At 63.9% G+C, this 21,418-nt stretch overlaps 1 protein-coding gene across 1 annotated transcript in view; it reads left to right on the plus strand.

Annotated features, from left to right (window-relative positions):
• Window positions 1–21,418, plus strand: part of SCRIB (scribble planar cell polarity protein) — a 46,589-nt gene that overhangs the window by 17,679 nt on the left and 7,492 nt on the right. The window contains exons 4-25 of the mRNA XM_044453261.1: window positions 446–535; window positions 665–721; window positions 986–1,049; window positions 1,385–1,459; window positions 1,933–2,077; window positions 3,428–3,546; window positions 3,730–3,929; window positions 5,940–6,106; window positions 6,248–6,369; window positions 6,696–6,821; window positions 7,270–7,533; window positions 12,405–12,713; window positions 13,613–13,675; window positions 15,374–15,463; window positions 15,655–15,732; window positions 16,219–16,536; window positions 16,748–16,828; window positions 17,601–17,858; window positions 18,211–18,321; window positions 18,639–18,815; window positions 19,871–19,987; window positions 20,866–21,054. Coding sequence (XP_044309196.1) covers window positions 446–535; window positions 665–721; window positions 986–1,049; window positions 1,385–1,459; window positions 1,933–2,077; window positions 3,428–3,546; window positions 3,730–3,929; window positions 5,940–6,106; window positions 6,248–6,369; window positions 6,696–6,821; window positions 7,270–7,533; window positions 12,405–12,713; window positions 13,613–13,675; window positions 15,374–15,463; window positions 15,655–15,732; window positions 16,219–16,536; window positions 16,748–16,828; window positions 17,601–17,858; window positions 18,211–18,321; window positions 18,639–18,815; window positions 19,871–19,987; window positions 20,866–21,054 — 3,220 coding nt within the window. The remainder of the gene's footprint in view (window positions 1–445; window positions 536–664; window positions 722–985; window positions 1,050–1,384; window positions 1,460–1,932; window positions 2,078–3,427; window positions 3,547–3,729; window positions 3,930–5,939; window positions 6,107–6,247; window positions 6,370–6,695; window positions 6,822–7,269; window positions 7,534–12,404; window positions 12,714–13,612; window positions 13,676–15,373; window positions 15,464–15,654; window positions 15,733–16,218; window positions 16,537–16,747; window positions 16,829–17,600; window positions 17,859–18,210; window positions 18,322–18,638; window positions 18,816–19,870; window positions 19,988–20,865; window positions 21,055–21,418) is intronic.

Below are 21,418 nucleotides of genomic sequence, written 5' to 3' on the forward strand. Positions count from 1 at the left end.
GATGACGTCACCTGCTTGGAGATCTGGCGGACTCTGGAACGCTTCCTGCTGCCCTGCGGAAGCCTCCCTTCCCTGTGGATTCCCTAAAGCATGTTAATCCTGCTTTAATTTTCATGTATTGAAAATGTTGTGCTGTTTGTAATCATAGTTCATATTTTAATGAATTATTGTGAATTGTTGAGAGAGCTTCAGTGATTGGCTGTTACAGAAATGAACGGAAAGGAAGCAAGCACCCCTTAAGTGAGGTGGCAGCCGGGAGCGAGAGGGATCCCGTCCCCGAAGGCTTGCTCCCTTTGGAGCCGCTGAGTGTGCCCACCGTTCCGACTGGCCTTTGCTGGGCTCAGCGGGGCTCAGGTGGCTCTCCCGGCCTGGCAGGAAGGGGCACCGCACGCCTGGGAGGCAGCAGCCTCTGCCCTCCACCGAGTGTGTCTTTGTGCTGCATTAGGCTTCCCGAGGGCTTCACCCAGCTGCGCAGCTTGGGCCACCTGGCCTTGAACGACGTCTCCTTGCAGAGTCTGCCCAGCGACATTGGCAAGTGAGTTCGGGCCAGCCGGGCTTGGGCTAGCGGGGCCGGGGGAGGGTGCTGGCCATGCCTCATCCGTACTTCCGGTGGGCCGTCCCCCACTTTCCCTCCTGCCTGCAGTTAAACTTCCTTCTCTTGCAGCTTGGCCAACCTGGTGACTTTGGAGCTCCGTGAAAACCTGCTGAAGTCTCTCCCAGCGTGAGTGTTTGCAGACAAGCCCGTCTGCAGGGCGCATCCTCACCTCTGAGGGATAGTAAACCTCGCCCTTGGAAAGTGCTTCCACATTTTGAGGGGAGGGTCAAGGAGTCCTTTTGTCTGCTTGGCATCCTGACCCTGCAGAGCACCTAGGAGTGTTGTGGGTGCCTTGGGAAGGGGACGGCTGCATTCAGTCAGGCTGTGCGGCTTCCCTCTTTCGGGTTCCTGTGCCTCAGGCACCTCTGAGTGACCTTCTCTGGTTTGTAGTTCGCTCTCATTCCTGGTCAAACTGGAGCAGTTGGACCTTGGCGGCAACGACCTGGAAGTGCTGGTGAGTGTGTGTGTGTGTTCAGATGGCTTCGCTGATGTGCTTGGAATTCCTCTGGCCAATCCGCAGGCCTGGTGCGCCCTGCGCCACACCGTGCACTGTTTTCCAGGGGCGGCTGGGGCCTTCTTCCCACTGCAGGCTGCAACACCCCCTTCTCCCCCAACTCGTACCTCCGCCGGCTCCGTCCTTTGTGGCCCCACTCCCCTAGCACGCAGTGTTAACTTGGAGGGGGGTGTTGGAGCAGCCAACTTGAGGGCAGTGTTGTGGTCCTCGCAGGCTGAAGCGGGCACCCAGTGGCGGGCCGTCCTGGGTGATGGTGTGATCCTTCTCGTTCACAGCCGGATACACTAGGTGCCTTGCCGAATCTGCGGGAGCTGTGGCTGGACAGGAACCAGCTTTCAGCGTTGCCCCCTGTGAGTACTGCATGGAGTGGCCTAGCCTGGCCATATCTTGCTTTAACAGAATATGGAGTGCATGATGCCCCTCGGCTATATTTAAATAAAGATTATTTGAATTTGGGGATTTTTGTATTGCAATGTAAAGGAAAACAGAAAAACAGCGATGCATGAACTAGAGATCGAATGTATTTTGTGCCGCATTCCAATGATTCGGCTACTTGCTAGCAAGGTAGAATGACCTGCATGCATTGTCGCAACATGCTGTGTCAAAGGAAGTGGGAGGGAACGTTCCTTGGCAGAGCAGCCAAGGGGATCCAGGGCTGTAGAAAGCCGTTGCTTGAGAAGGCGAGTGAGTCGCTGGAGGAAAATCAGCAGGGGAAGAGGAATGGCCAAGGGTGAGCATCCCGGCAGCGGCCCCCAAGCGGGAGGCGCTGCCGGGTTGTCCAGTGCAGCCACTCAGCACGTGGGCTGTACCATTTTGCATGCAGGAGCTGGGCAATTTGCGCCGCCTCGTCTGCCTGGACGTCTCCGAGAACAAACTGGAGCAGCTGCCTGGCGAGATCAGTGGGCTGGTGGCCCTGACAGACCTGCTGCTCTCTCAGAACCTGCTGGAATCCATTCCTGATGGTGTTGGTGAGTGGCTGTCCTTGTGGGGAGCAGTTGGTTCGTGGGGCATCTGCAGAGGGTCAGACTGCTCTGGAGTGGAAGGTGCGCTTGCACTGTGCCAGGCTAGTGTTCTTCATGCATGACTTTCGTCTGCTTCCTTATCAAATTTCTCTGGATAGCCTGTGATCCATGGCACAGGGTATATACAAGATAGCATACAAAACCACCAGTCAAAAGTAGCGTCCAGTATGGCAGCAACAGAATACATACAGTGCCCCTAAATTAAATGATCAGATTTTAAGACGGAGAGGCCCAGGCTGTGTTGTTCAAGGGCCCAGTCCCATGCATGCTTACGCAAAGAAAAGTCCTGCAACCGTCAGCTTTCCTCAGCCAGCCAGAATGTAGGGCCGTTCTGCCCCTGAGCATGAATAGGGCTGCCCTCTGAAAGGGCTGGAGCGGCTGAGGCAGCAAGACCTCTCTCAGAACGCCCAGCGAGTCCGTCTGGGGAGGCCCTTCCAAAATCGCATTTCCTTTTGCTAAAAGGGCCGCTTCACAGTCTTTTGGTGCAGGCACTTGCAGCAGAATAGAATTGGTTGGATTGAGGAATAAGTAAATTAAAATATTCGTAATAAAAACGAATAAAAAATATTCGTAATAAAAATAAAAAATAAAAAAATAAAAAGATTAGTCTTACATTAATCCAAAAGACTAATTGTTTTTATTAGTTTTAAAATAGTCTGATTAATGGCAAAACATGTTATACCTGTAATCTAAAAGCATCAAGGCGTTGAGTGAAGGCCTGGTTCTTCGAAGCAAGGAGCGCGTCTTTGAGGGCAAGTGCAGCTCACCTGGGGCAAGATGTCACGTTCTGCTGGCCTGGGCTGCAGGCCATGAGCTGCCAGGGCACTGAGGACGTGGGACTGCCCGCCTCCCCTCCCCTTCGGGAGACGCTCTCCTGCGTGGCCATCACTGACTGCCCACCTGTGTGGCCTCCAGGGCCTCTGTCCTTATCCATTTCAGCCGCATGAGCCCTGCGATCTTGCTCACGGGGGACGGTGGAGGACAGGAAGGCCCGCAGGAATGGTGTCCATGGGGTCGCGATGGGTCGGACACGACTTCGCGACTAGCAGCAGCAGCAGCAGCAGCAACTCTTTTAAATCAGAAAAGGATCTGCTAGGGCAGTATTTGGAACTGTTTAAGAATTCATACAATTTCTCCAGTGTGAAACTTGGGGTTGAAATTATTTAAATCTGCTGCTTTTCTAAAGTCACCTTGAAATCAGTTGGCCACCTTGGCTGTGGAGAGGGCCTCCCTTTCCCTCACCCTTCCCACCACACACGGACAGTGTAGTCATTGGCTTTCTTGCCCTTTGCTCAGGCCAGCTGAAGCAGCTCTCCATCCTGAAGGTGGATCAGAACCGGTTAGTGGAAGTGACGGAAGCAATTGGGGACTGCACCAACCTGTCGGAGCTCATCCTCACTGAGAACCTGCTGCCGGTAGGTGTGCTGGCTGGCGCCCACTCTCCCTTGGCCGGCCGGGGGGCGACCAGTGAGGGCACCACTTTCCAGGAGTGCTTGTGCCACGGGCCAGACCTTGGTCCCCCCTCCAGCCTGCTCGCCAGGGTTCTTGGCTGCATGCCTCCCTCTGACCGCCTGTGCCCTCTTGCAATCTTTTCTCAGGCCCTTCCCAAAGCACTGGGAAAACTCACAAAGCTGACAAATCTTAATGTGGACCGGAATCGCTTGGTGGCCCTTCCTGCTGAGATTGGGGGCTGTAGCAGCTTGAATGTTCTCTCTCTTCGGGACAACCGTCTGGAGTTCCTGCCCCCTGAGCTTGCCAGCACTACTGAATTGCATGTACTGGATGTAGCAGGCAACCGGTGAGCTCGGGTGCGGAGGGAAGACTGCGGAGGGGCCCCTGCCCTGGCTGTTGACCTTGGGACTTTTGGAGTGTTTGACGCCTCGGGGCCTTTTGATGCCTTTCCTGAGGTGGACTTTGAACCTCTAGCCTGACCTTGATGAAATTTCGGGACCTCTGCCTCTTGCGGTTTTCTTTCTGATACCCTTTAAAGACGCATCGCTGTTGGCTGTTGTATCATGTGCAGCAGGACCTTGGCTCACAAACTTTATCCGCTCTGGTCGTGACCCAAATTGGTTGCGAGCCCAGATTTCCCCATAAGGGTCAATGTAAATAAGGTTAATCCATTCTGTAAATACTTTTTCTTAATCAGGAAAATTTGAAGCAAAGTGCCAAAGAAGAGCAAAGATCATGGCCATCTCCCCCCCTCCCCACGATTGTGCTGGGAGGGGGGAGATGGCCGCGATCGTGCTTGCGGGTGGGGGGACATGGGCGGAATCGTGGCATGCTCGGGGGGAGACAGGCGCAATCGCGGCCATCTCCCCACCCGAGCATGATCGCTGCCACCCCCCCGCAGCACGAATGGAATCGCGCCCGTGCAGGGAAGGCGGGCATGCTCGCGATCGTCACCCCATGCGGAGTTCATGACCTGCAACAAGTTTTTAAGGAAATTTCTGCTTGCGACCCGATTTGGTCATGAGCTGAGGCATTCGTGAGCCGAGGTGCCACTGTATTATTCTTATTACGAGACACTTCTGTGGGTATCTGAGTAGGAAAGCAGGATGTAAATACTCAACCTAGAAGCCATGTGCCAGCTGAGGTGCCCTGTCCATTCTGGCCGCTGAGCAGCCCTGGATGCGTTGGCCTTTGGTGAGCACTGTGGCGCCTGGCAGCACGAACATCCTCGGGGCGCTCCCGACGGGGGGAGTGCACTGGTGGAGTCGTGCAGAACTCGAGCTGTGCAGAAAAGTGGCGGCAATTAGCCGTTGGTGCGAGTGAGCCCTGCAGGCTGTGCCTGGAAAGCCTCTGGTCGTCGGGGGAGAGCGGCTTCCCCAGCCGAGGTGCCACCCGGTGAAGGCCCCGCACTCCCCTCCAGTTGCCGCCTGCTCGCCGGAGGAGGAGCTCTGAAGCTGGTCCCTGCACGCAGGCCCGTCAGTGCGGGCAGCTCCGAGGCGGTGCTCCCTCGCCGGGCCAGCTGGTCATGCGTATGCTGCAGGTGCGCAGCGCAGCCACGGCCACAGAAAGGCCGGCCACGTTACTGCCTGGCCACAAAGTCGGCTTGTGCTTGACTCCTCCGTCGCACCGTTTGCGTTCGCTGGGGAGGGCTGTGCTGAGGAGCCCCCGGGAGGGTGCTGCTGTTGCTCTTAACCGTAGTGGCCGCTCAGGTGGCCTCTGGTCTCTGTGCAGAGCCTTATCCTTTCTCTCCCGAACCCGTGCTCTCCACTTCTCTGCAGCCCTGCCCTCCCCGGGCACAGGGGAGAGGCTCAGCCAAGGCTGCCTCGTGCGCCCGAGCTGCTTGGGGGCTTCTTGTGGAGCTGGCAATGGGGCAGCTCCTTGGTGCTTTCTGGAGAAGCAGCTCAGTGCCCCCCCGGGCCCGGGCTAGAATTGTTCCTGAATCAGAAGGTATCGAGTGATTTCGCCATCTGCAGAGTTTGGGGTATAGTTCTTCCTCCCAAGTTCCCTGCTTCTGTCCCCCGTCACTCTGTGACACGCAAGCCACACGTATCGGCCTCCGGCCGTGCCCCTCTCCTTCTGCGTGTCCTGTGCTGGAATCCGTTTCTGGATGAAGTACAGTTCAGGACATTACAAAATGAATGACAAGGAAATAACGTTGCCCAGGAATCCTCGGCTGGTCTGTACTCTGGCCTCTGGCTTGGCCTGCTGTGTCCACACGTTCCCCTCGGCAGGAGGGCGAGGCCCACGGCACGTCTGCCCTCATCTCCGAGGAGGCCGCCTCGCCCTTCCCGCCTCCTGGGCGACGCGCCTGAGGGCCGGCCCTTGCCTGACGGTCTGTTGCTGCTCTCTGACGCAGGCTGCAGCACTTGCCCTTTGCCCTCACCAGTCTGAACTTGAAGGCCCTCTGGCTGGCCGAGAACCAGTCGCAGCCCATGCTGAAGTTCCAGACGGAAGACGACGAGAAGACTGGCGAGAAGGTGCTCACCTGCTACCTCCTCCCCCAGCAGCCCTCCCCCAGCCTAGGTAAGGCAGCTGCTGGCGTGCAGCCCCCCCCCCCCCCCGCCAGGCCTGGCGCAGGACGGGCTCAGGAATGGCGCGCTTCCCGTGTGGGGCAGAAGCCCACCCTACCTTCTGTCTTGTCTGCCTGCCTGCCTGTCTTGCCAGAGAACCTTCTGCACAACAGTGTTGACGAGAGCTGGACAGACACCAACCTCAACCGGGTCAGTGTGATCCAGTTTGTGGATGAGCCCCGGACAGATGACGATGAGGAGGAGCCCGAGAAGCGGGTAATGGGCCGGGGGGCAGGAGGCTGCTCGATCGTGGGGGCCTCGGGCCACCCGCCCCTCTCCAGGCTGGCCGGCCTGCTCTGGTAGTCAGAAGCGGCAGAGGAGGGGAGGGCGCTGTCCCCGCCGAGAGCCCCAGGAGGGAAGGGGCTGCAGGCAGGTCTCCTCCCCGGCCCCCCTCCGCCGCCCGCCCCGGGGGAGCCACGTGTGGGGGGGCTTCGGCAGCGCTGACGTTTTTGTGGCACCTGCTGCCCTGCTCCTCCCGCAGAGCAGGATTGGGCTGTGGCGCGGCGGCAAAGGGCGCCTCCCCACTGCCTCGTTTCTTGCAGGGTCTGCGCCGCAGGGCAACTCCCCACCCGAGCGAGCTGAAGTCCATGAAGAAGGTCATCGAAGGACGACGCGGCGAGGCGTCTGCTGCCAGGCTGAGCGTGGAGCCGGACTCGCTGCCCCCCGAGGTGAGCGGGGCCTGGCTCAGCCAGCCACGGGCTGAGGACGAGCGGTCGCTGGCCCTGCTCTGCAGGGTCCTTCGTGCCTTGGGTCAGCCACTGCGCCACTGTCCAGCAGAGCAGAGGTGGGGGTGGGGGCCTCCTGGCTCCCGGCAACAGTGCCTCCAGGCACCTGCCGATCGCCACACCGTGACCGGAGGGCTGCTGCCTCCTGGATTCACCTCGAGGTGCCTTGCCTGGGGAGAGGACGTCAGTGGCCCAGAGGCTCCCCGAAACACGCCCTGGCTGCCTGGCCCACGGGGGCACCGCCCACCTGGGCAGAGAGGCCTCCCCCTGCTTTGCGGCATCATACGACTGCTGGGGCCCTGAGCCACGGCCCATGGTTCGGCTTGAGGGGCTCGGGCACCGGTGCGCTTGTGTGAGCGTGCGTGGCATGTCTGTGTCCCGTCCCGTGCAGGAGAAGAGGCTGAGTGCCACGTCCAACCGCAGCGAGGACTCGCATGTCTCCAGCAGCACCGTCTCTGCCAGCGGCCAGGAGGAGGAGGAGGCAGCGGCCCCGGCGGGGCAAGTGCCCGAGGCACCGAGGCCTGGCGAGGCAGCGAGGGCCAGTCCAGAGGAAGGCGTGAGGGCGGAGGAGGTGGAGCAGGCGCGGCGGGAGGCTGCTGCAGCAGAAGACGGCACGGCAGGCCAGGAGGATGAGCTGGAGCTGGGGTACAGTGAGGTAGGCGCGGGGGGGGGGAGTGCTGGGAACGGGCCTCTCGGGGCCCTGGGCTCTGTGGCGGCGACTGTGTCTGGGTCGAGCCTCGTGGCCCCGACTGGGGAAGGAGAGCTGCTTTTTTGGTGAAGGCGGCACCCTCCCTGCCCCACATCACGGCGCTGGTTTGGGTGGCCACCGCAGGGAGGAGTTGCCCCTTTGCCTGGGGCAGGGCCAGCTGTGCCCCCTGCTTCGGCCGGGCATGAGATGGGGGAACCCCGTGCCGGGGCGCCTGCTGGGCTGGGGTCGTCACAGAGCCGTGTAGGTGCTGCGGCAGGAAGCCTGGGGAGCACGGTCCTCATGCGCTCGCAGCACCATTGCTTCTGTGTGGTGGGGACGTGGGCAGAAGCTGCCGGCGGGGGCCCGAGCCACAGCGCTCAGCATGGAATGGGGCACCCGTTGGCCATTGCTGCCACTGAAGAATCTGGGTTGCACTTGTGCCATCCCAGGCCCCCCCCCTCACAGTGCCTCCGTCATGAGGATTTGGGTGCCGTGTGTGGTCTCGCGGTGGTTGCTGGGGTGTGTGTTCAGCCAAGAGCCAGCGGGGTGGGTCCAGGGGGTGGCTGGCCGGCCCTGCTCTGGCCCGAGGAAGGCGGCAGGTCGCCCTTCATGTATTTCATTTCTGTGCTGCCCGGCAGTACAGACGTTCTCAGAGTGGTTTACAACAAAGTATGGAAACATAAAATAGATAAAAGCATTAGCAAGGATTAAAAATGATTTAAGATAGCACGGAAAATATTAAAAGAAGACCCAGCCAAGACTTAAAGAAAGGCACCTGTCTAACTGTGTCTGGCCCCTGAATGACCAGGGAGGACTTTAAAGGTCTCCACAAAGAGGGCTGCCATGACTGGCACCGAAGAGAAGGCAAATTTGGAGCCAGGCAGGTGGCAGCGGACAGGTTATTCCAAAGGTGCGGGGCCACCACGGAAAAGCCCCTCCCCCAAGTTGCCACTCTTGGAGCTTCCTGAGGGGTTGGCATCCGGATGAGCGAAGACCCCGAGGTTGAGCCGGGTGTCTGGGTAGAGAGGGTTGGGAGGAGCTCATGCGAAGGGAGAGTAGCTGAGGAGGGAGGCTGCTGGCAAAGGGCCATGTGAGGTTGAGCCCTCTTGAGGAGGAGGAGACTGCTGGGCGGGGGTCTCCAAGGAGATGCTCTTGCTCAGGAGAGCATTAGAAGAGCCCCACTGCCGCTGCCGCAAAGGGGCCAGCGGGAGACCCGGCTAGGATCATCCCTCGCTTGCCCTGTGGCTCCCCCCCACCGCAGCTGGCCGGCAGGAGCGGATGGCCCCGTGGCTGGAGGCTCCTGCAGCCCCCGCAGCCAGGGGCCGTGGATGAGCGAGCTGCCCTCCAGAGCTCGCCCCATCCCCTTTCAGGGCGTTGAAGCGAGACTTTAAAGCTCAGGATCTTCTGCCAGGGGGCCTGAGGCACCCAAGAGAGTGGCTAGCACTCCTCTCTCTGGTCCCTGCACACCAGCCATGTGGCTTCTGCTTCTGTGCAGACCCTCTCTCGGCGCTTACTGCGGCCAGTTCTGCGGCTTGCCCGGCCTTGTCTGAAGGCGGTGCGCCCGTAGCCCCTTCTGCTGCACCTCGTGGGGCATCCCGAGAACCCTGAGGCTGGGCAAGGCCAGGGCCCGTCTGCTCCCACAGCAGCCCACCAGTTGCCCGCAGGACAAGCAGTGCACGAGTGCAGCAGCACCATCCCACCCATGTTCCCCGGCAACAGGTGTACTGAGGCCCGCTACCTCTGATAGCACAGCAGCTGGCTTTTCTGTTGGTCACCCCGGATCACTCTCCCAGTCAGCACCTTGGGACGATCCGGAGTTCTAGGATTACACAAGATGGAAAAAGACTTCTGACAAGCTTTCTCCACAGCATGCAAAATTTTATCCAGTTCTCCCATCTTCTCCCCTATTCACTGTTTTTCTAATATTAATGCAGTCTGCATTTTTCCATCTCGACGATATCCTTTTTGACTCGAATTGGGTGCCCTCTTCCACTTAAAAGGCCTCTCAGGGAAGAGGTTTTGAGAAGAACAACACAAGTGGAAAGGGCACGCGGGGGGGGGGCGGTGTTTGGTGGTGAAAAGGGCAACTGAGGCAGGCGCTTTCAAGGTTTGACAGGGACATGATATTCTTGGCCGTTTTTGTCTCGGCTCCTTTCCGAATGGCCCAGCACAGAGCTCTGTGTACTGGACGGATGTTTCCGTTGCCTCCCAGGATTCCCGTCCTGGCCATTCACTGCCAGCTCGGCGCCCGTCAGTCCGTCTGCGTTTAGGGCCCTTGGCGGGCCCACTGCTCTCCTCTGTTCCCACCCCCACTGTGAGGTAGCTGCCACTTTACTACTGCTCTCGTCCTTGTTCGGTAAGCAGCCCCCAGACCCAAGAGGACCTCCTCTTCCTCCGCGATTGCCACGTTTGTGCAGGAACCTTTTGCAAGGAGCTCCGTCAGAAGCTCTCATGCTGAAAGGCCAAGCGCACGCTGCCTCTCGCGTCACGGCTGCCCATCTGCATGCTGAGTCCCACTCAAAGATCTATAAAGCATTAGTGAGACCAGACGTGCCTTTTCGGAAAACATGTTAGAATCATAGGTACTAGAGTGGGAAGGGTCCAGAAGGCCCCCTGGCTCAGCCCCAGCCACACCATCCCCTTCGGAGGGCTGTCCAGAAGCTTTTTGAACGTTTCCAGCGCTGGAAGGCCCACCGCTTCTCTGGGTCTTCGGTTCCACTGTCATCCTGCTCCGACAGTGAGGAGAGTCTCCCGGCTGTTCAGGATCCTTTTAACTCAAGTCTGTTACTCCATGTCCTGCACTCTGGACTGAACAGGAAGGCATCTTGGCCTCCTCCTGGTCACAGCTTTCGAGGTCCTTCTGGAGCATCACTCCAGCATCACTGCTCAGTCTTCTCTTCTTGAGACCAAACATGCTCGGTTCTCTCAGTCTTTCCTCACGGGGCTTGGCCTCCAGTCCCCGAATCATCCTGTTGCCCTCCTCCGTACCTGTTCTGGCTTTTCTGCATCCTTTTTAAACTCAGGTGCCCTGAACTGGACACAGGACTCCAGGTGAGGCCTGACTAAGGCTCAGGATGCTGGAACTAGCATTTCATGTGCTTTGGAAGTGATGCATCTGCTAATGCAGAGAAAAGCAGCAAAATCGATCGAGGGGTTGGAGCAGCTCCGCAGTGAGGAGCAGTTGCAACAAGGGAAGCGGGGTGTGTTCACACGCCACCAAACGTGACGCGTGGTCACGACGTGGCCTGGCACCTTGCCTCGGTCGCACTTCCGTGTGGTTTCTGGGCATGTGCGGCTCCCACACGCCCCCATTTCCCCCCGCGGTGGTGGCGGGCTTCACATCAGCCTCCGTGGCTCAGAAGCAATCTCGGGGGGCACTAGGCAGGCCCCCTTGGTCTGATCTGGGGGGCTTCCCTTCTTTTGTTACGTACCCTCCGGGGGCAGGGTGCCCCAGAGAATGTCAGCTGCTCCTCGGCGTGAGAGTGCGCACTCGTCCCGCCTGCCTGGATGTCTCCCGCTCTTGCTGCACCACGTTCTCCTTTGGGTGCTTCCCTCGTTTCATTCCTCGTGTCAAGACTGGCCTGGACATTTTAGTTACATGCTCCTAACGGTTGAGGTTTTCGGCCTGTCTGATCCTGCCACGTTCTTGAGCATTGGCAGCCCCCGCCGTGCCCTCCCCGTCCTTCCTGAAGAGCTTGTACCCCACCGGCGCGCTCTCCCTCTCCGGGCTTTCATTATGCCCCCCAGGTGCTCCTCCGTGAAGCGCTCCCATCCGGGTTCAGAGGCTTCCAGCCTCGGCCGAGAGGCAAGCGCACACCTGGGGCGCTCTCCTCCAGGCGCAGTCTTGCTGCGGCCCTCCAGCCAGTGGCCCGCGCTGCCCCCGGTTCCCAGCGGAACGGCTTTTCCGGGCGGGAAAAGCTGCTCTGCGTGGCCACGCCTAGCTCTGGGCCAGCGGCAGCGTGCCCTTCGGGCTCCGGTGGTGCGCCGCCCTTTCACACCGGCTCAGAAAGCGCCCCAGCGTTCGCCAGCACCAGACAAGTCTGAGGCCTCTCCCGCACAGGCGGCACTGCAGAGGAGGCTGCCTCGAGGGGCACGGTGCTCGGCCGCCTCCCCGCAGCCAGGCCTCGGCTTCCGTGCTCTCACCCCGGCGTGGCCCCTGATGAGGGGCGCTGGGCAGCGGCAGGCTGCGCACAGGCCCCGATGGGCCCCCCCAGCCCCAGTGGCGTGCTGCCGCTCGCCGGGCAGGGCCGGCGCTGGTGAGGCAGGAGTGATTGTGTTTGCGTGTGGCTGCGCCCACGGTTTTTAACAAATGGGGAGAGGGCGGACTGCGGGATGCGCTAGCGCTGCCTTGCCCGGGCTTATGCAGGGACCTGGCTGCGTGGAACCTGCCCCCTCGGCCAACACCTGCCAGTTGGCACTGAAGGGGGTTGCTGTCCTGCTCTTCCCGTGGCGGCTGCCGTGGCGGTCGGAGCAAGCAAGGCCGAGCCGAAGCGGGGGCTCGCTCTGCCTCCCAGCCTGCCGGGGGCTGGACTCTGCTGGCCCTTTAGGCCAGCTGAGCTTTCCTGGGAGCAGCGAGTTCTGCGGTTGGAGGAAGCGTGTCCTGGTAGATGGCCGCTTTGGGTGGAGAGGGAGGCTCAGAGCAGCCCCCGGAGGCCTCCCGCACCCTCGTCCAGTCCTGCAGAGAAGGCGAGGCGGGCCTCCCCGGCGGGCAGGGGCCCGGCAGTCTCCTTCCGAGGGCTCCCGTGTGCAGGCAGAGCCTGAGAGCGAGCAGAGGGAGGCCCTGCGGCAAGATCTCGTGGCCTGAGCGTTCCCGTACCGGGCGGGGCTTTGCCTTGCAGCCGACGGTGCACTTTGCCGAAGACACGCTGGTCCGCGGCGAGGATGACGAGGAGGAAGAGGGCCCATTCCCGGTGGGAAAGCAGCGGCTGATCCGGAAGGATACTCCCCACTACAAGAAGCACTTCAGGATTGCCCAGCTGCCCCGGCCAGAGGCCGTGGTGGCCCTGCTGCAGGGCTTGAGCTCTGAGGAGGGTGTCCACGAGGCAGCGGAGCCGGTGGCGCCGGAAGAGGAGGAGGCGGCAGAGCAGGCCGGCTGGGCTGAAGAGGAGGCCAGGAACGGGCTGCCGGGTGGCCCGCCCTCTGTCAAGGTAGGGGCCCGGCCCGGCCAGGCCCGGCCTGCCGCTAAACGAGGGGCAGTGCCTGCCCCCACCCGACGCAGTGCTGCAGCTGCCCCCGAGCGGTGCTGGCCCCGGGCACGCTCGCCCTCCCGCCTGGGCTTGTTCTCGCTTTGCCGTGCAGGAGCAGGTGGGGATTGGAGGGCAGGGAAAGGGGGCATGTCCTGCACACATGGGGAGGCAGCCTCCCCGCCCTCCGGCCCTATTGCCTCCCCGCTGAGACCCCGCTCCCAGGGAAGGGCAGCGGCAGAGGTGCCAGGCTGTGCTCTGGCGTGCCGCTCTCTCCCCTCTGAGGAGCACGTGGTGGGGAAGGCCGCCGTCGCAGCAGTTGTGCCGTTGGCGCCAGCCCGGCGGAAGCAAAGCATGGCTCCTGCCACAGCCCGGGGAGGCCGAGCTGTGCCACCTGGACGGTGCCTGGGCAGGGCTGGCTACCGTGGGGTGGCAGTGCAGCGCCCCCTCCGGGCCCGGCATCGTGTGGACGTGCTCGCCGAGGGATCCCTTGCCCTGTGCCCGGCGGGGCAGGAGTGGGGGCTTCTGCTTCCGCTCTCCACAGCTTTCGACCAGCCCCTGCTGAGACTGAGGACACGAAGTCCAGCGGGGAGTGCGGCTCGCCTGAGGCGGCTGAGCCCCCACCACTGCTGCCGGCACTGCCTCTGCCGGCCGTGGGAGCCAGGAAGGAGGAGTTGGTCTGCCCCTGCCCCTGCTCAGAGGCGCGCGCCCTGCCTGCCCTTCTCTCTCTCTCCCCGCTTGGTGTGGGGCTCTGGTGCTGGGGCAGGGCTGGCCTGCCCACCCCCCGTCCTGCTGTCCCTGGTGGTGGTTTCGGTCCTCCTCCACTAACCCGCATGCGTCTCTGCTGGTTCCTGTCCTAACAGGGGGTGTCGTTTGATCAAGCCAATAATCTGCTGATTGAGCCTGCCCGCATTGAGGAGGAAGAGGTCTGTACCGCCAGCTGGGGGCCGTCTCCTCCCTGAGCCCAGCCGGGCCACCCCAGGGCAGCCACTGCATCGCAGTGCGGCCCCCATGCCCCCTCCCCTCCCCTCTGCTCTGCTTTCCTCTTCCTGTCACTGAGCTCTGAGTGGCAGCTGCTGTTTCTGGGCAGGGGTGCTGGGTAGAGGCCGGGGAGGAGCTTTAGCCCGGAGGCTGGGCCGGAGGGCCTGCAGGCGTTTCCTCAGACTCGGGGCCGGGCTGGCAGGGGCAGCTGTGGAGCTGGTGGGCAGCGAGGTCTCGAAGGTCAGGGTGGTGGAGTGGTGCTCTGGGACCGCCGGGCCTCACCGTGCAGGGAGCGTGCCCTGCGGGGTCTCGGCAGCCTCCCCGGGAGGAAGGCGGAGGCACTGGGGCTCTGGCTTTCTGAGCCCCACGGGAGGGGAGAAGAGGAGCAGAGAGGCGGGGGCACCTGCTGGCGCAGGGCTCAGGATGCTCCGTGGGCGACCGGAGGTGTAAAGGAGCCCCCATTCGACGTGGGCCATTCCCCACACTCACCCAGGCAACACGACGGCTGGGCAGCCGCTGCTTCTTGAAGGCGGGCTGCGGGCCTCCTGGTGCGGCAGCCGGTGCCCGGGGCTGCGGGTCGGCCACTCCCGCGGGCTTCGGCTGAGCCTGCCTGGCCAGCCGCACGCAGCTTCCTGCCCTGGGCCCAGCAGGCACGTGAAGGGCCCCGGTCCCTGCTCCCCACCAGCGGACGGGTGCCTTACGCTTGCCAGTCTGGCTGCCCGCCTGGGAGCGCCTTGGCCTGGCTGCCAAGGAGCGCTCAGTGAGGTGGCGCCGCTGCCCCCGCTTCCGCTCTTCTGGCCCTCGAGGGTGGCGTGGAGGCGGTGGGACGCACGCAGCAGCTGCTGCACCCAAGCAGGCCTTTGGCCACTGCCACCTCCTGGTCTGGCAGTGCCAGCTGAGCATGCACCCCGCTTGCCCTTGCCGGAAGCGAGGGGCTGCTTCCTCAGCGCCTGGCCCCTTCCCGCAGCAAGCTGCGTGGCTGCCCTCATTGCCTGGCCAGGCGTTCTGCTCCCCGAGAGGCCGCAGTCCGGGCCAGCTGTGTCCTTGGGGCTCGCCTGGCCACTCATCCTGCTGCTGGGACGGTGGGCTGGAGGGCCACGCTGGGCCTGCTTGGGGGTGCAGCCAAGATCGCCCCTGCAGCTGGATGAGGCCAGCTCCCTCCCGAAGGCTCTTGCCTGCCCTGCTGCTCCGTGCCGTGCCTGGGGGTGTCTCTTGACACCCCGAAACCCATTCTCTGCTGGACCCTGGGCAAGCAGGACAGGGTGCCTGCGGCGGGGGGGGCTGCTGCGTGCCCCCACATCCCAGCCAGGCGCGTGCCAGAGAGGAGCCTGTGGCCCTGAGGCAGGCTGGGGTGGGTGCAGCTTGAGCCAGCAGGGTGGGGGCCCCCTTTCAAACCGGCACAGCCCTTCCCTTGTTGCAGTGGGGCCGGGGGGGCAGTGGTGGCCGTGTCAGCCGAGTGGACGGGCAGGCCCTGGGAAGGTGTGACTGCCCCCCGACGAGGCAGATGGCAGCCCCAGTGCTGCGGGCAGCGTGGCCTGTTTGGGACGGGGGCCACACGTGGGATTGCCGCCATGTGCCTTCCGGGGCTTTTCTGCTGCCTCCGGGGACCCCCCGCCCGTAACAACCCTCCCTCTTCTCCCCAGCTGACCCTGGTCATTGTGCGGCAGACGGGGGGCCTGGGCATCAGCATCGCGGGGGGCAAGGGCTCCACACCCTACAAGGGAGATGACGAGGTAACTGCCCGGAGCCTCTGGGCAGGGCGGCCAGCGGAAAGGCGGCACGGGGCGTCTTTTTGGGAAGAGGCCTCCCTGGGGATGGGTGGCCTCTGCAGCCATCTCCGCCCGGTGCGTCTGTGCGTGCGTGCGAGCGAGTGCGCGCACAGGCCTCCTGCATCCGCCCGACCAACCGCCTGCTCTTTCCGCAGGGCATCTTCATTTCCCGTGTGTCCGAGGAGGGCCCGGCAGCCCATGCGGGGGTGCGGGTGGGGGACAAGCTCCTGGAGGTGAGTGGCCAGCAGCTGGGGCAGTGGGAGTGCAGGCGGGGTGTCCCGGCCGATGAGTGGGGGGTGCGGGAGGCAGAAGCCGTGCAGGGAAGAGCCTCGGGCCCACAGCCCGTCTGGCGTGGGGACAGGCGCCTGAGCCTGGTGCGAGGGAAGGGGGCTTGCCGCCAGGCTGACACCTCCGCCCCGAGGGGCCTGTTGGTGGGCTGAGCCCGGCCGGAGCCCCCTCTGCCTGGAGCGCCCCGGCCCAGGCTGCTCCCTGCTGTGTGCGGCAGCCCTGGTGGCCTCTCCCGCAGGCTGGCCTGTCGGTCGCGGGGGAATGCAGTGCTGCTGGCCGGCCGGCCGGCCTGTCCCCCGGCAGACTCCGAGGCGGGGCCCGGCTCTGCCCCAGGGCCCACAGCACGTTCCCGCCCTGCTCGTGGCCACCTCCTCGGGCCGGGCCGGGCCGGCCTTGGTGGCCCCTCAGCCAGGCCTCTCGTGCCCCCGCAGGTGAACGGCGTGCGGCTGCACCACGCGGAGCACCACGCGGCCGTGGAGGCCCTGCGGGGCTCGGGCAGCAGCGTCTCCATGACGGTCCTGCGCGAGCGGATGGTGGAGCCGGAGAACGCCATCACGGTGACGCCGCTGCGGCCCGAGGACGACTACAGCCCGCGGGAGCGCCGGGAGGGCCTGCAGTTCCCGGAGGGGCCTGAGGGAGCGGCCCCGGCGGCCAGGCGGCTCTCCGCCTGCCTGATGCGGAACGAGCGGGGCCTGGGCTTCAGCATCGCAGGCGGCAAGGGCTCCACGCCCTACCGGCCTGGGGACACGGTGAGGGCCCGGGTGGCCTGTCCCTTTAACCAGGGGCTGGCACGGCTCCGGGCGACACCTGATCCCTGCCCGCTGGCGGGGCAGCTGCCCATCCCGACTCCTGCTGGCAGAGTCTGAGGAGCCCGGGCCCAGGCGGCGGAGGCCGGCCAGGGGGAGCGGCTTGGGGAGGGAGGGCGGCGGGCCAGCTCCTGACCAGCGTCTCTCTCGCCAGGGAATCTTTATCTCCCGGATTGCGGAGGGGGGTGCCGCGCATCGGGACGGCACTCTGCGTGTGGGCGACAGGGTCATCTGGGTGAGTCCGCTCGGGGGCAGGTGGCAGGGGCGACGTGGACCGGCTGGCGCGGCGGGGGTGACCGCCTTCGGGCACGGCTGTGGGGGACCCGGGGCAGGTTTGTGGTCCTCTGCTTGGCGGGGCCGGTGCTTGCTCTTGCTCGGGGGCGGGGAGCTTCCCGGCCTTCCTGGCTGAAGGCTCTGGTGGGGGGAAGGGGCTTTCCCGGGCACATGCGAGGTGGGGCTGCCGGAGCAGGGCCTGGGGGGCCTGGGCGTCCCTCCCCTCTTGCCCCGGGGGCTCCTCTGCCACCCTGAACTCTTGCTCTTTCTCACCTGCTTGTGCGGGGCGGGGGGGGCTGTTTCTCTGCCTGATCTTCTGGGGACATCTCTGCACAGCAGCCATGGGGAGAGCTCGTGGGTTTGAGCGGGTAAGCCCCGAGACGGCCTCGTCAGTGCTGGCTTCCGACTGTCCCTTTCTCTCTCCCTCTCCGCCTTCCTCAGCTCACCCCCAGTGGCACCCACTTGCTTGGGCGGCTTGTGCTTTTCCGGGGCTGAGAGAGGCCCGGAGGAGCTGAACTCACCTGGGCGTGGTCTCCCCCCGTGCCCCCCTGCCGTCCCGTGGGTGCCCAGGCACGGCTTTCCTGTCCTGCCCACTGCTGCGCCCGGCCCCTCCGCAGCCTGGGACAGTGCCAGCGCCGGCCTCAGCCTGCTCTCTGCCGGGGCCGGGGCCGGGGCCCCTCTGTCCTGCCCCAGGCCCTCCACTCCTGATCTGGTGCTGGTTTCGGCCCTTTCAGATCAATGGGGTAGACATGACGGAAGCCAGGCATGACCAGGCCGTAGCGCTGCTTACCGCTGCCTCCCCCACCATCTCGCTGCTGGTCGAGAGAGAGGCTGCCTCCCAGCCCGGCGAGGGAGACCTGCCCCCAGGGCAGCGAGGGGGGCGGGTGCACTCCCCCCCACCGCCGAGTCTCCGGGAGAGCCCACACGAGGAGATGCCCCTGCCTCCCAGGAGCCCCCTGCCCCCGAGACTGGAGGGCCAGTACCCCGTTGAGGTATGTTTCCCCTGGGAGGGGGGCGGGGGGCCTGCCTGCCTTGGCAAAGCCCCGCCGAGGAAGGAGCCCTTTGGAGAGCTCTTCCTGCCTCAGGGGCTGCCGGGTGCGCGAGGTTCTCCGGCCCCCTCCTGGACTGACCTTGGAGGTGCCCTGCTTGCTGCGGCCCTCCTCCCTGGGCTGGGCCTGCCCCCACCCCTTCCCCGCACAGGGCGCCCTGCTGTGCTGCCTCCCCTTCTGCCCCCAGCCCCCAGCCGCATTCCGGGCAGCCCTGGAGGTTCTGTCCTGGTGCCCCCTTCCCACCCTCCCTCCCTCCCTTCATGCCGTGCTTCTTGGTTTGCCTGTGTGCCTGCAGGAGGTGTGTCTGGTCAAGGCGGGGGGCCCCCTCGGGCTCAGCATTGTGGGGGGCAGCGACCACTCGAGCCACCCGTTCGGGATCCATGAGCCTGGGGTCTTCATTTCCAAGGTAGGGCTGGCCAGGGCCCACTCCTCTGGAGGGCGGGCGTGGGGTGCCATTGGGGACCCCTCTGGGTCCTCTAGGATCCATGTTTTCAAAGGTCCCCCAAAGTGGCAGAGTTTGGGACCTTTCCTCGTCACGGGGAGGCGCCAGCCCTGCCCGGAAGCTCTCTCTCCCCGGGCTGAGAGCTTGTTTGCCAGCTCCCGCCTTGGCCCCTGCCTGAGCCCCTTGCCCTGCACCCAGTGCCCCGCTTTGCAGGCCCCGCTAGGGGCGCCGCTCGCGAGGCAGAGCCCCCCCAGCCCCCCCCGTCTGCCTCACCTGTGCAGGTGATCTCCCAGGGGCTAGCCTCACGCAGCGGGCTGCGTGTCGGGGACCGTATCCTGGAGGTGAACGGCACGGACCTGCGCCATGCAACGCACCAGGAGGCGGTCAGCGCCCTGCTGTCCAACACCCAGGAACTGAGGATGGTGGTCAGGCGAGACCCTCCCCCCCCCGGGATGCAGGTGGGTTTGCCGCGAGCCCTCCAGGAGTGACACGACCGGACGTGGTTGTTGGGCTGAAGCACGCCAGCGCTGGCTCCTACGCTTGCGGGGTGCAGCAGCTTCCCGCAGGAGTTTGTCCTCCACCTCTCCAACGTAAGAGGACCAGGCCTGGAGGGGCTCCGTCGTCCACAGGGACCAAGAGGCACCCCCAGTGGGGCGCCCGCTGGCAGGACCAGATGCCGCGACACCCTCCTGCCTGTGCTGCCCAGCAGCTGGCGGGCCGAGGCAGTCTGTCTCCGCTCTGCAGCACTCTTGATCCCTTCTGGGTCGCCCGAAGGTCATCCTGTGGAAGGAACTTCCACGGCTCGGCACTGCAGTCCTTTCCGTGGCCTCCCGCGGCTCTCCCCTGGTTGGAGAGTGGAAGAGCCTTTCCCTGCCCACTTCCTCCCATGAGGCCACGCACCTCTCTCGGTGTGCTCCCTGCTTGCCTTTGTCCGCGTCAGAGAGCGCCTGATGTTGCACGTGTCCATCTCACGGGAGCTGCTGCAGTGCCTGGACCACCCGGGTTGCCCTCCCCACCCTGCCAACCATTGCTCGCCCTCTGAAAGCGCCCGGTTGCAGGGCCAGCGGGTCTGCGGAGGCCCGGCTCCGCCTTTGCTGCCTGCCAGCCTGCACCGATCCTGCCATCTCCCACCTGGTGTAGCTGGCAAAGCTGGAGCCTCTCAGGGTGCCCCTGCTCCCCTCATGGCAGTGCCCCCCCCCGCTACTCCCGGCTGCTTGGCTCTGCTGCTGAGCCCACTGGCCAGCTTGCCCTCGGGTGCGGGGGCGGTGGTGGAGGGCTGAGCAGAGCAGGAGGCTTCTAGCAGGCCGGGGCTGCAGGGTCCCCTGTGGAGCCCAGAGTGATGAGGCGTGCGAGGACCGTTCCTCGAGGGAGGCCCGAGCGGCTGCCATGGCTGGCAGTGTCCAGGTGGAGAACGGGCCCTGGGGCCCTCGAGTGAGCGGCACCCTGAAGGCGCAGGCACCCCTGGGATAGGGGGAAGGCACTGCCCTCCCCTCTGCTTCCCGTGTGCCTACAGGAGATCTGCATCGAGAAGAGGCCGGGAGAAAAGCTGGGCATCAGCATCCGCGGCGGTGCCAAGGGCCATGCCGGGAACCCCTTCGACCCCACAGATGAGGGCATCTTCATCTCCAAGGTACTGCAGCTCTGGCTGCCTCCCGCCCTGTTCCACTCCCCGCCTCCTTCCTGCACCCGGTGGCGCTGGGCAGCGGGGCTTCGCGGTTCTGCCCCTCACCTGCATAACGACACACGACTTCAGGCATCCAGTGAAGTGGACCCATGTTCCCCAAAGCCCATGCTGAAGCACACATGTGCGACTTCAGGGTGCCACAAGTTAGTTTTGCCACAACGGATCGACACAGTTGCTCTTCTAAAAATAAAAATACTGCCCAGGTACAAGAGGGCAGCAAGAACTGTTGCTTAAAAGATGGCAGAAGAACGCTCACGGCTGGAGCCCGAGGCAGCAGCCGTCCCTGCAAGCCCGACAGCTGCAGAGCTGTGCCTGAGCACGTCCTGGGCATGTGCTTGGGCAGGCTGGCAGCTCGGGGCGGGGTGGGAGGGAGTGCAGGGCGGCCCCACCTGTCGCTGCCCCTCAAGCCAGGCTGACGGGAGGCCCCGACTCGGTTTCCCCCCTCTGCCGCGTGCCTGGAATGCTGGGGGGGGTGGCGCAGGAATCTGTGTGTCACTTTCCTGCTCCGTGGGGGTCGAGGTGCTTCACTGGCTCAGGAGGATCTCCAGATCTTTTGGATTTCAACTCCTAGAAGCCCCTGCCTATGTGAGCAGTTCCCAGGATGCTGGGTCTTGGAGTCCAGAGCATCCGCGGTCTGACTCCTTGCCTGCCCTTACTTGAGTCCTTGTGCTGTTTGTGTAGGAGACACGGTTATGTTTTCTTCCTAGTGGGGGGCAGCCAGATGCGGCTTGTGGGTCCTGCAAGGCGGGAGGTCAGGAGAGCCCCCTCCTCCCCCCTCAGCCTTTGTACCAGCGGCTGCTCAGACCGGCCTTCTGCCCCTGTAGGTGAGCTCCACGGGGGCTGCAGCCCGGGACGGTCGGCTGAAGGTAGGGCTGCGCATCCTGGAGGTGAATCACCAGAGCCTTCTGGGCATGACGCACACAGAAGCAGTCCAGATCCTGCGCGCCGTGGGAGATACGCTCCTCATGCTGGTTTGCGATGGGTTTGACCCCAAGGCCGTGGTTGCCATGGAGGTGAGTGCCGTGCCGGCCAGGGGCTCGGCTGCGATGCGGCGCCCGGCTGGCCGGGTGCTGCTGGTCCCTCTGGAGGGGCCTGCAGGGCAGGAGGCAAGGGCCCTTGGGGGCAGGCCAGCCCAGCCCAGCCCAGCTTGCTGCGGGGGTGTGGAGCTGGCGCCAGGTTCTGGAGGGCACTGAGTGGGAGAGGCTTCCAGGGGCGTTCTGGCTCCTGCTCCAGACACGGCCTCCCTCTTTGACCACGCGGCAGGCTGTGAACAGTGTGACCAATGTCTGTGGTCAAAGGAATTAAATGAAACCCTTTTAAAGTGCATCTGACGACCAGGTGGGGCCTGGGAACAGTTACCCAGGTATGATACTGTCT

This window comes from Varanus komodoensis, unplaced genomic scaffold, assembly GCF_004798865.1.
Source record: "Varanus komodoensis strain SLA01 unplaced genomic scaffold, ASM479886v1 scaffold78, whole genome shotgun sequence".
Taxonomy (NCBI): domain Eukaryota; kingdom Metazoa; phylum Chordata; class Lepidosauria; order Squamata; family Varanidae; genus Varanus; species Varanus komodoensis.